The sequence below is a fragment of the Poecilia mexicana genome, unplaced genomic scaffold (genome assembly GCF_051168715.1).
Source record: "Poecilia mexicana isolate PSO_F unplaced genomic scaffold, ASM5116871v1 scaffold_18, whole genome shotgun sequence".
NCBI lineage: Eukaryota > Metazoa > Chordata > Actinopteri > Cyprinodontiformes > Poeciliidae > Poecilia > Poecilia mexicana.
The window spans coordinates 18,089,210-18,106,267 of NW_028263387.1; the positions used below are offsets into that span (position 1 = coordinate 18,089,210).

General features: G+C 38.3%; 1 protein-coding gene across 3 annotated transcripts in view; it reads right to left on the reverse strand.

The window, feature by feature from the left end:
* The window catches only part of pcxb (pyruvate carboxylase b), a 381,625-nt gene that overhangs the window by 268,259 nt on the left and 96,308 nt on the right, over positions 1-17,058 (reverse strand). For all 3 annotated transcript variants that reach the window (XM_088016052.1, XM_088016053.1, XM_088016054.1), the window contains exon 11: positions 8,715-8,877. In XM_088016052.1, coding sequence (XP_087872178.1) covers positions 8,715-8,877 — 163 coding nt within the window. The remainder of the gene's footprint in view (positions 1-8,714; positions 8,878-17,058) is intronic.

Genomic DNA, 17,058 nt, shown 5'->3' on the forward strand with positions numbered 1-17,058 from the left:
GAATGAATGAAATATTCTCATTGAATACTTTGTTCTGTACAAAGTTGAATGTGCTGACAACAAAATCACACAAAAATCATCAATGGAAATCAAATTTATTAACCAATGGAGGCCTGGATTTGGAGCCACACACAAAATTAAAGTGAAATGTTCCCTTTATTTTTTTGAGCAGTATATTTTAAGAGTCATTAATTTTTTAAAACTAAATACACTGAATTTATTATGTACCTCAACTTAATGTATTAATTTAGAAACTACATATAATTATTTTATGATTTCCCGTGCTGAAGTTTATCTCGAGTTACCGCATTTTCCGCACTATAAGGCGCACCGGCACACCTGCACACGACCTGATTCTAGATGGTCGGTAGGTAGATAGGTCGGTCAAACTTTATTAATAATTACAAACCAGCGTTCTGACAACTATCCCAGCATGCACCACGCGCTTCTTCTTCTACGGGCGAAAATGAAGTCGGCGGCTGCTTACCGTAGTTGCTAGACCTGTTGTGGCTCAATATTGGTCCATATATAAAGCGCACCGGATTATAAGGTGCACTGTCGGCTTTTGAGGAAATTGAAGGTTTTTAGGTGCGCCTAATAGTGCGGAAAATACGATAATTTAAAATGTCAAATTGACCAATCACACTAAGTGGGCGGGATTATGGCAGCTTCTAGAGATCCTGATGTCTGATTGGCTGATTTAAATTTATCTTTGCTGGAAACCACAGAGTGTGCTAGTATTCCATTTTCTGTTCTCCTTTTTTAAGTTCTGCAAGTTTCCACTTTTTATTTATTGAAATTATATTTTTTTGTACTAATTTCAACATATAAAAATCTGAGATGACAATCTGTGTAATGAATCTATGTAATATGCCTTAAGAAAACTATGTTTTATATGTTTTTGAGTCTTTATACATTTAATAGAAATTTTCTTAGCTACTGTCAGTTTCGGCATAAGTCAGTTAACATCAAATCAGTTAAAGTCAAAGCAGCTCCAAGTACCTGAGCTTGGATAAAAAAAATCTGGTTGTTCACCCAAGAAAAATATTTTTCTCTTGGGTATTTCATCATTGTCAGCTTCTCAAAGAAGCCTTTTATTTGTCAAAGTCAAAGTGAGATAATATCTGACCAGATGTTTAGAAAGCAAAACACTTTTCACATAGCTTGCAAAATCATACAAAGGTTTCTAAAATGCTAAATAAACTAAAAGTTAAACCTTTACTCAGAGCAAAAATATAAATATTGTACCAGCATTTATACTTGTAAGCTGATTTAACATCTGCTAAAGACGTATTTAGATAGACCTTACTATTGTGAATTAAAAACATTTACTGGCCGATACAGATTTGGGATTTTCTGTAAAATCCAATCTGACTCCAATCCATTTGTTTAAACCTTCTTTATTTAGTTAATTAATATGACAAACAGTGGCCATAAAAGATAATTTTCTGCAGGTTGTGCAACCAACAGAAAATTAAACCTTTATTACCAACATTAGCTGAATTACATCACACTCTGAGCAAAAAGTGCATCTAAGATTTATGCATCAAATCGTTTAAGTTTTGATGCATTTAATGAATGCAGAGCCTATCAATTAAAAAACAAAATCCATTTTTAATGCGAGTTGGTTGCATCACTTTGTACACAGCCAGCAAACAGCTAACTTGCGTCCAAGTTCATTCTGTACATTTAGCTTCATAATGTCTGATTCTTTTCACAGAAGGGCACAAAACAGTAAGGGTCCCATTACCAAATTCATTCTCCTGCTAAAGCAGCTTAATTAGAAGAAGATCAATGCAGAAAGTTCACAAAAAGTTTGCTTGAAAATCAAGTGAAAGAAGTCTAAAGCATGCATGTTCCCTATACTCGGACCACCTATTGGTTTTCACTCTGTTCAAAAAGAGTGAACAACCTGCTCCCCCCCATGTTGAGCACCTCCCTTTCATCTCTTTTCCTGCTTCTCCAGAACCCTGACAGCCAATAACCAGCCTCCCCATCTGTCCTGCCGGCATATTTTCATGCTTTTCTTGGATTGAAATTACCTGATACTCTATCACGGCGCACAGGAGAGCTGATTTTAGAGCTTTACGGAGGAAATAGGCTTTCCAGCACAGTGTGCGACTCCTGCGATCCCCTGCTGTCACGCTACAGCACTTTTGACAGAGCTGAATTGACAGACAGCAGTTTCAACAGCACCATCGCCACATGAGCTTCAGTCCACTCCAGCTTCACTCCACAGGGCTCCTGCACAGGCTTCTTGTCAAAATACAACAGGTCCCAGAGTCAAATGTCCACCACTTGGAGTCTCATGTTTAAAAGTTGAACTATTAGAGCTCATAATAAATTTCCTGTAGATATTTCTGAAGGAAATGCTCTGTGAAAATGGATTAAGCAAGAAGGAGACAGTTGGACAGATGGATTGATTCCACTGATGGATAGAAAGACATGGATGGACAGGCAGTTTGGATGAATGGATGAATGGATAGGTATACGGATGGACAGACTGATGGATGATGGACCGCCAGATGGAAGAAAAGAAAAATGGACAAATGGTTAAGCAGATGGACAGATGAGGAAAGGCACGGTTTGATAAATGGATGGCTCAACAGATGAATATAAAATCAGACAGATATGATACAGAAAACTGGATGGAGGGATGAACAGATGACTAGATGAATGGATGGTTGGACAGAAGGGTGACAAAATGAATAAACCAGCAGATGAAAGAGGAAAAATACAAGGATGGATCAATGGACTGATTGATGAATGGACGAGCAGATGGACAGGCGAGGAAAGGGACAGTTTGATAGTTGGATGGACAGACAGCTTGACAGATGTGTCCATCTGGACAGGGATGGAGGAATGAACAGATGGATGGCAAGCCACACATATGGACCAACACGCAGAAAAATAAAAATGGATGGATGGAAACGGATGATGGTCCGGTGGACTAAAAAACCACTGGATGACTGTATGACGAAGAAAGATTGATAGCATCACCTCCTTCATATAATACCTACTCAGCTCCTTCAGACTAGCCCGCAGCAATTAGCAAACACTGTAAAACACAGGTAAAAACGTTATTAAAGGGTTACTAGAGGAGTGACGTTGTGATGACTTCCTGGAGGCGGAGTTTCAGAAAGAGCTGGGGTTTTAAAGACACAGAGGCCCAATTTCAAGGTCTTACATTACAAAGTCCAGTTTAATATATAAAGCATTTTTTAACAACTGAAGTTACTTGATTATGCTACGAAATAGCACTATGTAGCAGGAAAATGCATAGTACTGTCCCTTTAAGAAAAAGCCAGGCAGCTAAGCTAACTTAATACCGGCCATGTGAGTTGCATAATTTTATGTGCAAAACAATTTTTCTTTAAAAATACACTGATGAAATCTTATAATGTGGAGTCTTATAGAATTGTTTTAAATAAATGTTTTTGTTTACACTGTCTTTTTCTCAGTCACATAATTTAAACAATCTTGAGACTGCTTTATAAATTGGTATCTGAATTAAAAATAGACACTAAAAAATCTGCATCTTTACTATCCTGATGTGGGAAACACCATTTAAAACATTCAGACCAGAGTCTGAGTGTCTAAGCTTTTGGCAAACATATTAAGGCGCATCAGAATGAGCTTATCCATCTCCATCTCCTGAAGACAATCGGCGAGCCGTGGGCGCCACCAGTGTCTGAAAGCATGCAGAGGGACAATATTCCCATCATGCCCTTCAGCTGCTTCATCCCTGACCTCCACTGATCATTTATTCATGCATCCCTCAAATGTGGGAAGCTTTTCCATGTTGTTTGGCTCATTCATATTGCATGGCGATACCAGGGGCTGGGAGGGGACGCGTCCTGGTGACCTACGCATCGTAGACGTGCCGCAGCACAAAGACGCGGTGAGCATACTGTGGGAAGGAGAGTGGAGACAAAAAGGGGAACAGGAACCATTTAAATGGGTCAAAGGAGGAGAAGTGGGGACAAATGTGAAATATGTACAGTATTCTAGGAAGAGAGGCGAGCTATGCAGAGCGGAGAGAGGGAGCAAAATGAGAAAGTCCTTGAAGAGGTCAGAATAAACCCATTACTACGACCGAAGGAATGTTTAATGAAAAGCACAGTAATGGAGAAGCTCTGGAAAAGCTTTTATGGAAAAACAGAGACGACAACAATACATCCATCTGTTGATCCTTCTCTTCATCCATCTCTCCTTTTTCTAAATCTCTCTCTCTCCATCTCTCATCTGTATTTCTACATCACTCTTCCCTTCGTCCAGGCATTTCTATCTTCTCTCTCCATCCAGCTCTCTTCTCTCTCTCAACACATCTTTCTCCATCCATTTTCACTTCCTCCATCTCTCTTTTCTCCATCTCTTCTCTTCCTCATCCACCCATCATTTCTCTTTTCTTAACATCCATCCATCTCTCTTTTCTGGACATCCATCCATCTCTCTTTTCTGGACATCCATTCATCTCTCTTTTCTGGACATCCATCCATCTCTCTTTTCTGGACATCCATCCATCTCTCTTTTCTGGACATCCATCCATCTCTCTTTTCTGGACATCCATCCATCTCTCTTCTCTCTCTCCATCCATCCATCTCTCTTTTCTGGACATCCATCCATCTCTCTCCTCATCCATCTCTCCTCTTTTCTCTCTCCCTTCATCCATCTCTCTCCTCATCCATCTCTCCTTTCTCTCTCTCTCCTTCTCGATCATAAAATCCTCCTCCTGCAGATAAACGCTTCATGTGAACGGCGCCACTAAAGTTAAATCCAGTTTTGCCACTGAACCCAATAAACTGCTGATAAACTAAAACAACTGCCCCTGGGGGCGGGGGGGTAAATAATGGACTCTGATTCAATTTAAATAAATCCATGTGTTGAACAGAACCATTCATTTTCCACTTGATCAGAACCAGCACACAGATGATGTGTTTAATTGGAAAGCCAGCGGAGCAGGTCCGATTCAATCACATCCAAGGAGTCGAAAATTATTGAGCTAAGGTGTCAGGAATTTTATTCACACCAGATGGAGAGAAAAAGGGCTTCATTATTTGTGCTCAGGTGTGCAATTATGACAGAAAAAGTGGTTATGGTGAGTTTTTTCTTTATTTTTTGTGGCGTTTAAAACTAATGCACACGTCTAACTTCTGGCTTAATTTACAGCAGTTTCTAACACCGACTAAAACCTAATCTGGAAATAATTGCCTGTTATTTCATCTCTATGCAGGTAGACCTCATTAACACATGCAGGCCTGTTTCATATAAACCAGCGAAAACAGGAATATGGTGGCGCAGAAAAATGTGTCAGTCGACATGCGACAGAGTGGAAAGAAACATTACTAATAATTATAAAATAGCATGGTTTGCATATTTTAGCACATTTTACCAACTAAATCTACACACAATCAGTTTTTCCTCCCTACCTGAGTTTACTTCAGATGCTTTTATTACCTCTATAATTTTCCAAAATGAGTTTTCCGTATTTAGTCTCATCACTACTAGAAAATTCAATACATTTCATATGCAGGGTTTGACTGTTTATATGCATTTGCTGCAACTAATAAAATATCTGCAACTACAACTGCAGATATTTTTGAATATTCAGAAAACTGCATCTTTGATTCAATTCAAATTCAATTCAAGAATATTTAATTGATCCCAAAAATAAATTAAATGCTGCAACTCATTAAATCAGTTATTATAGAGGCTGATCGCAATTTTTCAGAATAAGAAGTGAAGCTCAGTCAGATCAAATGGGAAACATCTGTGAACATCGGCTTTTCCACCAATTGCAGTTTTCTTGCTGATAAGCGATTTTTAAAAAATCTGACCTGCCGATTCTGATTTGGGCCAATACTTTTATTATTCTTTGAAAAGTTGATGAATATAACAAAAAGTTTCTTAGCTCTCTCTGGTTTTTAATCCTGGTCAAGATACTAAATTTGTTTAGGTATGGACTTTGATTAGGCCATTTGAACACATTAAGATTTGATCTAATTGCAGTTTAGGCTGTAGGTTTAAAAATGATCAACTGCTTAAGCTTTCCATAATCAGGTCTTCCTTCATTTGTAACTAAGATTTCTAAATTAAATTAAACAAATACACATTCTCTGCTGCACTCTTTAAGCAAAACAAATCTCTTAAAGTGGTTTAGTAAAGAGGAATCCTGCTCAAAACGCGGATAACACAAAAGCTTTGGTAATCAAAGTTACCAAAACCATGAGAGTAATGCTGGTTGAGTTGCATCGATTGTTTTTGTGCACCAAGGACGTCCGCTACAGACCCGGGCTTTAAAGCAGAGTGGCCAGACCGAGGCCAAACACAAGACGGTTATTAGCTAAATAAATTAAAGCTTACTTTGGTTTCATGCTGACTAATTATAGGATTTTTCGGAACCATTTCAGCAGACTGGAGAACTTTAAAATAAATGTCATTCTTAGCATCATCAGCTCAAAATAATGGTTGTTTACCTTGTGCTCCTTGTCAGCAAAACAGTAAAGATGAGAAATAAAAGCACTGGCATGTGCTGACTATAGACAAAACAATTAACAAGCTTTAATTCAGCACTGGGGCAAATAGAGGGGAGATTAATGATGACAGGAATGCGCCTGATGACAAAACTCTTTAAAATAAGTAACTTATGCCAGTGAAAGCCTTGACCTGACCCCAAAAATCCAGCTTTGCTTAAGACCTAAAAATGGCAGAACACAGAACCTCTTGATCCAACCTGAAAGAGCCCGAGAGGATCTGAGGAGGAATGGGAGAAAATCCCTGAAATCCAGGTATGTAAATCTTATTACATCACACTCCGCCAGGTTCAGAGAGGCTGAAATCACAGCAAGGAAGCCTTCAGCCTCAGACGATGAAAGGAGCCTCAACACTTTAACTCAAAATAAATACAATCAGAGAAAATTTGCATATGTAAAACTTTCACACAAAGGCTTTAATGTGGAAAAGAGTGGAGGAGGACGAGCGCTTGGGTCTTAGTTTGTAGACAAACAGAGGTCATTATGAGTGTGTAACCATCCGTAGCCTCGTGTTGTGTGTGCGCTCATGTCTGAACGCCGACAGAGAGAGGGTAGTCCTCCAGAAACAAACACTTACAGCCTGGAGAAGCATCACACAATTACCAAACAGGATCTACAAACCACTTACCTTGCAAAAGGATTGAATCATTCTAAAAATGTATATTTAAATCACTTTACTCTGTTACCCCTCATAAAGACACAAAAAGGATCAATTAAATTAGGAAAGTGTACAGCTGTGAGTATTTTAATGTTTTAAATGTTTTTCTATTGGGAACATTAGTTAATGAGGAAACTTAACCCTTTCATGCATGAATTATGATCCTTTGTGTCAGGATCTTTTTCCAAATGCTTGTTTATTTTCTTAAGGCATAAAAAAAAGGAAGGAAAAAAAATCTGTTAATTTTTTTTTTTTTTTTTAGGTGATCAATTGTAATTTTCTCCAAATACAAAGTTGTTGTTTGAAACATACATCAGTAGTATTGTTATTTAGGGGTTATCTGATGTCACAATATTTTTTTTTACCTGCAAGAGTCGTCTACAGTAGGAGGAGGGACCGGGTTGGTTGGCGTGCTTTTTTTTTTGCCTGTCGGCCATATTGGATTTAACAAAAATAATTTCTTGCATTTGCAGCTGATGGCCAGTAGTTAGTAGTGTATTTTATGATGCATTAGTGTCCACTTCAGTGGTCTGTGTCCATTTATAACATAAAAATCCACAAGAAGCAGAAGAAAATGGCTTTTAGACAGCTGACCACTGCAATGACCACTATGCATGAAAGGGTTAAGATACCAAAATCATTATTTATTTTCATATAAAAGTGGCAAAAAAATAAATCCACATCACCATAAGTACATCCACCGTCAACGATGACATACAGCAGCAGTATTACGCTTTGAGTTATTTTTTACGAAGAGGGAAATTGGTCAAAGTTGGCTTAGGAAACCTTAAAACAGGTCAATCATGAAAGAAAACCTTTAACAAGCTGCAAAAAAACAAGATTCACATCCCATCAGGATAATAATCCTGAACATCAAGAAGGAATTATAGCTGATCGGGTTCTGATTTAATCTGATCAGTACGAGTTGTTTCTGGGAGGAAAATGGGCAAAAACATCAAGTTTCTAGCTACACAAAGCTGGGAAAGACAAAACTCTGCAAAAATATCCATTACTTTGTGCTCATAAAATCCCAACAGATTAAAGTTTGTGTTTTTAATGACAAAATGTGAAGATGCTCAAGGGATGTAACTTCATTTTCAACTCGCTGCCTAGCTCTGGGAATACATCACCACTCTGAAATATGACACAAGCTCCAAGTTACAAAACATCCAACTTTCCCATTGCAAGAACAGCTGCTGAAGTCACCCAGGAACTGCAGCTTATATATAGTTTCTTGTTTAGGATATAAAACAAAAAAGACAGAACTGGGTAATTTAAAATCGACAACTTCAGCAAATAACCTGCAGTTTCAGCATTACATCTGCTGCATATTTTCAGTATGACTGTTTTCCATATTCTATGGCCTTACTTATTAGAAGAATTTTCAACCAGTAACAACGATTCTTATTTAATGTTATGGAGCCCAAAAGCAGGACAAAGTAATTCACCCATAAATCCAGTAATGTAATTTAAGTAATTCCCAACTTGGAAGCGCTGTAGTGGTCAAATTATGCGACGCTTACCTCGATCCTCCCCGTGTCTGGCTGGAAGCCCCTGGCAGGGTCTTCGGTCGTCACTCTGCACTGGATGGCGCAGCCGTTCACCCTGATCTTGTCTTGTTTCAGGCCCAGTTCTGGCAGGCTGCGGCCTTCGCACACATGCAGCTGGGCGTGCACCAGGTCCACGCTGAGGAGCAGACCAGAGGTAATTAGCTGAGTAAAGATCGATGAGGCACAATGTGAAGATGACCGCTCTAAAAGTCCCTCCAACACACACTTAAGACGTGTTGGAAATAAACCCTGTTTATTTACATGTGTAGCAGGGTTTTATTTTAACAGTATTATAGATGTGAAGTTTGTCCAAATGTGTTTATTCATTCTTTGAATGTATTTTGTTTAGTCAGGTTGTTTCTTCAGACATTTATTGGTGCTTTAAGTTCAGTCACGCTGCTCTTGGCAGTTGGTGGTTACCGTAGCAACCAGTAACCGACAGCTCCTCCCCCTTTCTTCTGTTGCCGTCGGTAACTGTGGTATGCATTAGAATCAGCTCTACGTTTTCTTTACAAGTATTATATTTTGCAACACAATACTTGTAATTTTGCTATGTTTTGTGTACGTTTTTAAATGTTATTGTTAATGTTGCCCATTTTAGCTAGGTTTAATTGTACAAATGTTAACTGCTTCTAAATGCTCTTTGGGAGCTACTGCTTTGTAGTTTGTTTAGGGTTATTTATTGAATTTTGTTTAATTATTGGGGCAGAATCTGCTGGACTGGTGTTAACCGCCAACTTGATTTTCTTAGAATAAATACAGTGAACCTGAATGAGTCCGTCGTGAAGTTGTTAACCTACTGGACCTGAGACAAATGCAGAACGGTCACACATGTACAACGTTGTTTTCACAAGTCTTGGTTCTCAGCACCTTGTTGATCTACATGTTTAGGTGGTTTCCATCTTCCAATAAACCTGATTTCAAAATAGAAATGTCTCCAGTTTATCAAGTTCTGCAGGCAGATTTTAACTAAAGATTGGATCCAAAGGAGAACCGTTCACCTTTCTTTTTAAAGAAAGAAACTTTTGTTTTGAAGCATTTTGGCAACAAAAGGTTTGAATTATTCAGCGTCTGCCATTAAAATCAACAGCCTTGCTAATAAAGCAGATAACCTAACTATTGAGCTTATGGTTGATTTTTAGGGTCACGCTAAGAAAATGAGTTATGATATTAAAGCCACAGTATTAACATAATATTACCTAATAATAATCCTCTTTATATTTTAAATTACAGTATCATATTTGACTCTCACTGCCCTTGGTGTGAGAGGGCACACCAAGGGCATATTGGCCCTTGGTGTGCCAATATGCCCTTGGTGTCCATATTGGCACACATGGTGTCCATATCTAATGGACACCAAGATATATCTTGCATCAAGTTTATATCTTGGTGCAAGATATAAACTTGCATCAAGTTTATATCTCTATAAACTTGATGTAAACCTCAGTGATTGGGGACGGGAAGGGTCAGATAACAAAAATCTTTCTTGCATTATTCAGCAATATACATTTTTGGTTTCCGTTGCAGTGTTCAGTCTTGAATCTCACAAATCAGCCTCTTTTCACTTGAGATGTTCATACTTACAAAAGCCTGACAAATTAAAACCAAAGAAGAAGAATCCAGTGTTGTGTTTCAAGGATTTCCTAAATAATGACAAAACAACTTCACCAAGTAAAGATAATGTGTTCCCCTTCTGGCTCATTTATTGAGATGGAACAAATTCAAAGTCTAAAAGTCTTAAATTACTAAGCTGTTCACATTTTGCAAGAACAATTTACTGTAGAGCTGAGAATGAAAAACGAAAAGAAAGGACAAAGTATAACGCATGAGGCTACTTTATCCAATAAACAACATCTGGAAATCATTTGTCACATTTATTTTTAATTTACGCGCACAAGCAGTCAGCAATATGATGGATAATTTTGTGCTTTACTATTAGCAAACTTAAGAGGGAATATAAATCTACAGCCTGGATAGAGGGTACTCTAATTTTCCTTCAATTCCCTGAGCTTTAACTTCCATCAAAGCTGCCTCATCTGTATGCATTTATTTAAATGTAAAGCTTAAAAGGCCTCCTGGGTTCATCTTCCTGACCTTGCACTCTAATGCACATCCCATTAAAAAAAAAAAAACTTAACCCTTCTTCAGTATTCAAGAATTTGTTTTGAGAATTTATACATAACGACATCAAAGCTATACATTGGGAGCATATTGAGGTTAAGTCTCCAACAACACTCAAAGTGCCAGGAAACAACTTTATCTGCAGTCCAATGCATTTTGGCTTGCAGAGTTCGTCAGAGATTGCAAATAAAGTTGTTTTCTAGAACTTGAAGTGTTGATGGAGTCGTCACCTTAACAGATTTTTGCCCTATGCATCTTGGGGGTTGGTGAAGTTGTGCCAGACGTTTTTGGAAAGCAGCATGTAAACTGGGAAAAGAAGTTTTTCACTTCTTTTTTGTGAAGATCCCAGTTAACATTTAGCCACAGTGCGCTCAAACAGAAAAACCTCTCTATATGCACAATGATGCCCCAAAGAAACTCAATTAAATTGAGTTGAAATATTTAATTTATTGGATATTTTCTTCTAAAAAGATGATTTTAGAAAGCATTGTGCTACATTTAGCCATGTTTTAAACGGGTTCATAAGAGTATTAACTTATATTACGAATAACAATTTTACTTGAGACAAGTTTCAAATTTTGTTTATCATTTTTCCAAGCTCAACTTTCTAGAATTTTCTATTCATTTTCCAGATATTTGTTTGCATTACATTCATTACGTTGCTTTTTATTTGCAAGTTTTTCAAATACAACACAATATTCAATTTGGCATCTGTCAAAAACTTTGAAAGAGATCTGATCTAGGTTTTGTTTTTCCAACTGACTGATTTCAGTAATTATCCCTCCAGTTGAAGCCACAGGTTAATCTTTTTCTGAAAAGTGTGACTATCCTAACAAAATGATCAATTTAGCAAACCCACAGATGGATGCTACAAAATAAGAGCTTATTGCATGCAAGAACAAGCCAGATTGTTGCAGCTGCCACTATAATTTACCAACATAATCAGTCGTCCAGCAGCACCGACAGGAATCAGATTAAGCAGGTTCAAAGAAAAATGTGTTGTTCAGAAACAATGTGTACATTGTGGCTTAATAATCTACAAAAATTCAAGCTTACAAGATCATTTTGGAACAAGACATTAAAATGTATGTAAAGCTGAAGGACGAAAACAGAATCATGATGGTGGAAACCAAAAACTCCTCATCTTGCATGGTTGTACAGAAGATAAATGAATTTGGTCCTCGCCGGCTCTTAGAAACTAGGTCAATACAACTTCACATAAACCCATCTATATGAATTAGGAGGCTGAGCAGCAGCCAGTAGTCTCTAATCAAATGCACCCAGCGAACAGATAAGCATGTAAACAACTTTGGAAAAGCCGTTATTTGCTCCGGATTATTAAGGTGTCACAACAGAGCTGTTGAGAAGTTCCCTGAAAGATTTCTGAGCAGCAACGGTTGCAGCAACAAGCAACTTGAAGCCCATTAATCTATAGTGAAATTATCCAGACATCCTGAAGACTCCATTGAGTTTCCAGTCCATGACGACGCCGTGGTTCAGATCAAGTTGCTTTATGTCCAATGTGAAAGTTTCAAACATTCCTGCAGTAAACATCTTAAAAAATCTTTCACAATATAAGCATTTAATATGGGTTAATATTGATAATTGATTAGCTTTTTTGTTTTAAATATCGGAGCTGTGACCTTTCCCGTTTTATCCAGTTTTCACTCAATGCAGTCTTTTTATTTTTAATCAGTTAAGAGACACAGTGGTGAAACCTTAAACAACTGCTGCGCATGTTACTCGAAAGGGTGTTGCTAGGTAACCAAAGAACAAGCGAGTTGCTAGGTAACCAAAGAACAAGTGAGTTGCTAGGTAACCAAAGAGTGCGTGAATTGGTTGATGCTAAACAACCATTTTTAGCTCATAGCTGAGCGGCTAAAGTCTTTCGTTTGACTACATCCCCCAGAATGCTGTGCGGTTCTGGATTTGAGTTCAGTGAAATTATTGAACATTCTATCAGACACATTATCTATTGATATTTATCATGTGTCTATTACAATATATATTGTTACTGATTTATTGTACATTCCTAATTTTAGGTTTGTGAAATATAAACTTGTCTCTGGATGAGCTTATTGAATAAAAAGAGTCAAAGTAGCGTCGTAATCACAGTTGAAAGAGGCCCAGTGAAGTATTTTTTGTTTCTTTATCTGGGCAGGCAGTTTGCATCTCTTAATATCTTTAGTCCAACACGGTGTGTCTGTTTTCAGGCCAAGCCTTTAAGGATGCCAGTTTTTGCATTTTTTTTTCCGGTGACGCCTTCTGAAAAGCTTCTAACATTTGTTTGATCTGTGAAAATCTTAAAAGCAAAATGCAGACCACCAAATGGGTCCAGGAATGAGTTCTTTGAAATACCCTCACCCCACGAACCCAGATATTTGGCAATGCACCTAGTGTCAGGGAAATAAGCTTCAGGCTACCTTAGTGTCTGAACACTTCTAACATTTCCATTCATATAAACTCTCTTCATCCAAATACACGCAACACAGAAACATAATAGACAGGCAGAGAAATTATGAAAAAAAAAATCCAAATGAGACATTTTTGAATTTATTTTATTGCGAGGATTGGATGAACAACCTTTAGAGGTAATAACTGCCATTCAGCTATTTGCAAAAACTGGCAACCTTACCCAATCTGAGGGTTTTCAAGCATAAACATGTTTGAGGTGATGCCATCGCATGTCTCTAAACACCTAAATGTTTTAGCCAGCAGTGTTTTTGCAGCTGAACTCTCACTCTCATTGTTTAATCATGAAGGAGGACGTTAACTGCAGAAGCTGATGCCTGCAGCGTCTCAGACGTTGTTCTTGATTCTTATGTGATCTCCTGGATCGGCCAATCTTTGGAAAACTTCCACGCTTTCTCCATGTTGAATGTCAAGGTTGACAATGTAGTTCACTAGAATCAAAGGCCTAAAAATGGTTTAGTTACCATTTCCAAACAGAGCTGAGTGACTGTTTCTCATCTGTTCTTGAAATGATTTAGATAGACTTTTAAATATTGCTTTCATTAGCTCTTTTACCTTACTTCTTGTTGAACAGGTTCTATTCACGTGATTTTAGTCAACATCTCAGGCAGCAATCAGCACGAGTAAAGCCAAAGTACAATTACGTTTTAATGATGCGTTCACACCAAACGCATCAGGCACGTCTGGTTTACATCCAAAGTCTATGTGGAGGCGCGTTGAAGGTGCAGCGCGCTGAGGGTGCAGCGCGCCGAGGGTGCAGCGCGCCTAGGGTGCAACGTTGAGGGTGCAGCGCGCCTAGGGTGCAGCGCGTTGAGGGTGCAGCTTGTTGCGTCTAGAGCTGCGTGGTTTGAAACATTGAGCATTTTACAAGTCAGATGCTGGAGCTGAAAAATCTGAACTTTCGCCGCTCGAAACGGAACGTCAATCAATCAGAGCGACGGCATTATGTGATCTAGTGATGTAGTTTCTGACGTAATCTACCAAAAAAACTACAGCCAATAAACCAATTGTTGCTGTTTGCTCTCGTCCTGTAATCTACGACCGATCAATCGAGACCGAAGTAGAAAGGATCTTGCTTAGAAGAAGATCAGCGAGGAAGATGGAATGTCGGGTAAGTTATAACTTTTACTATTTGAAAATATTTCCCCACATCTGATCTATCCAAATCCATCCAGCAAAAGCATTTAATCACGTTAATTAAACGTATTTATTTAGATGAAATATGGAGGAGACGCCGGAAGAGTTTGAGGGCGATTTTGACGCGTCTGGAGCAAAATATGAAGCATCTGACTTCAAAGTGCACACGGGTCGAACTTGAACACAACATAACATAGAGGGTATTGTTATTCCCTTTACTCTTTATAACTCATTTTATATTTAATGAATGACCTGAAACATACAAGTGTAGCAAAGAAGGAAAAATAAAAAGAAATAAAGAAATAAAAAGTAAGAGGGAAATACTTAACACACATTTTCTTAACCTCCTAATAAACTATCATTTTATAGAACCTGTTAATCTTTTGTGAATGATGTGAACGTACCACAGACAAAAATCCAACTAGAAATGCTAACTACAGCTCAAGTTCATACTAAAGAAATGTCTTAGTACCTTTCAAAGTCCACCTCTTAAAGAAAATTCATTTTCGACCCTTCAGTACTGAAGCTTTAGCTTAAAAGTACTCCAAGTCAAATCAGCTCTCAAGGTCTGAGCCAACCTTAAACTACATCTGAACCCAGCAGGGCTCCCCCGCAGCGACCTTCAAGATCAAATAAAACCCTTTCATCCGAGGTACAGGTCAGGCCCATGTAGATATTGTTTATCCGCCAGCGCAAAGGTTTTATCCAGTCTGAGGCAAGACTTGACACAATCTGACTAGGGATTTAAGCTGCAGTACAAAGTGGCTACAATGTTAAACTAGTCGACTTTACGGACTAATTAGCTGCACAATGAAACTGGGAAATGCTGCTACACACAAGAAAATGGTGGCATTTAATTATAAAGGCTTCATAGAGTATCGGATTATTCTTTATAAAAACAGTAAAATCTGATAAAAAATATACCTGATTATAGAGAAGTGGCGGGTTCATTATGAAGCCAATTGAGGCTCGGGTGTAAAAAGTGCAGAAAAGGTTTCATTAAAATGTAATTAGGCTGAAATTATCCAGTCTGCCCTGAATTATATACAGGTTAAATAGCAATGGTCGAGGTCATTGGAGGATGTACAACGTATTGGCCTTTGCTAAAGGGTGGACGACATGCACGAATGAGAAACATTAAACATTAAAATTTACATTAAATTAGCAAATTACAGGAAATAAATGCATCAAACAGCTTGAACTATTTTACTGCCTTCACTGACATTAACCTGTTTGTAAAATTCAGCCCTCACATGAAGCAGCAGGAACACAAAACTTTGTGCAGAAACGCCACATCTCCACACACTGAAACGGCGAGTACTAATTGCATATCATTTTCAGTCATTGCACTCATAGCTTGCTAGCCAGGGTAAGGAAGGTGGCTGTGCGCCCAGAACTAAAAGTGGGAGGCAAACAGAAGAGAAAACACATGAGGGAGTGGAGCAGCTTGTTGTGGCCATAAGAGAGGAGGGGACAATGACAAGCACAGGGGTTAAGAGAATATCCCAGTCTACTCTTGAGATCCAGATGGATGAGGGAAATTGAGAGATGAAGGCTGAATGACAGCTATACTCCCCCTAATCGAGCAGAGAGAGCACCAAAAAAATTACATGAGGGGAAGAAGAAGGTGTGGGAGTGTGGATAAAGATAAAAAGCTGGATGAAAACGGAATGAGTGGGAAAAGTGGGTGCGTGGAAAGAGATTGGATTTGGCCTCGCTCAAAAGAAGAACGTGAAAGGAGGTAAAGAGGAGGAGGAGGCCTACGAGGGTGGAGGAGTGGAGGAGGAGGAAGAGAGATGGGCTTGGAGTGGAAAGCTGAGATACAGTGAATACATGGAAAAGTGGAATGAGTGAGATAAGAAAGCGAACATCCATGTCGAATTGAGATGGGGGCGAAGGTATGGGGATAAGGAATGACTCAAGGAGAGGGTGGATGATGGTGGAACGATGAGGTGGTGGAGAACTTCTGCTGTTTTAGGGGCAAATAAAGACGGAAAACTGAGTTGAATCTACATTCAGGTAAACTACATTAAATCTTCTCTTTGCTGGAAGATGAAAAGCTGACATATTCAAACTTTTAAACATCTCATCATGTAACTAGTAACTACCCAAACCTCTTACTTCTGCTTGCTTAATATTACTTTCTGACTATTCTACCCGCCCCTACTTATTTCATTGAATGAAGAACAAACATGCTTAACATGAACTGTAGGTACGAGTCTGGTGGTTTCATGGTTAAAAGTGAGATTTCTTGTTTGTAAACAAGCTTCCCTGTTTGGTTATTTTCAATCTGTTGAGCCTATTGGAGGCCAGGTGTACATACTGCAAACAGTAGCTTTTGTAACTACAAGTAGCTTGATCTGTTCTAACATTTATACTATATAAAATATTGTTATAAAAGTTTGCTGTGAAAAAATGTTTTCCCTAATGTTTTTTTTTAAGTTATCCCATAAAATATCAGAATTTGAGCTTCTGATTACAGTATTTTATTTTTTACAAATTAAATCAGATGTTGAACTCAGTTATTACTCAAGTAGCTAAAATGAGCTAGATAGAAAGAAAAAGTAGGCAGGATAGATAAAGCTAG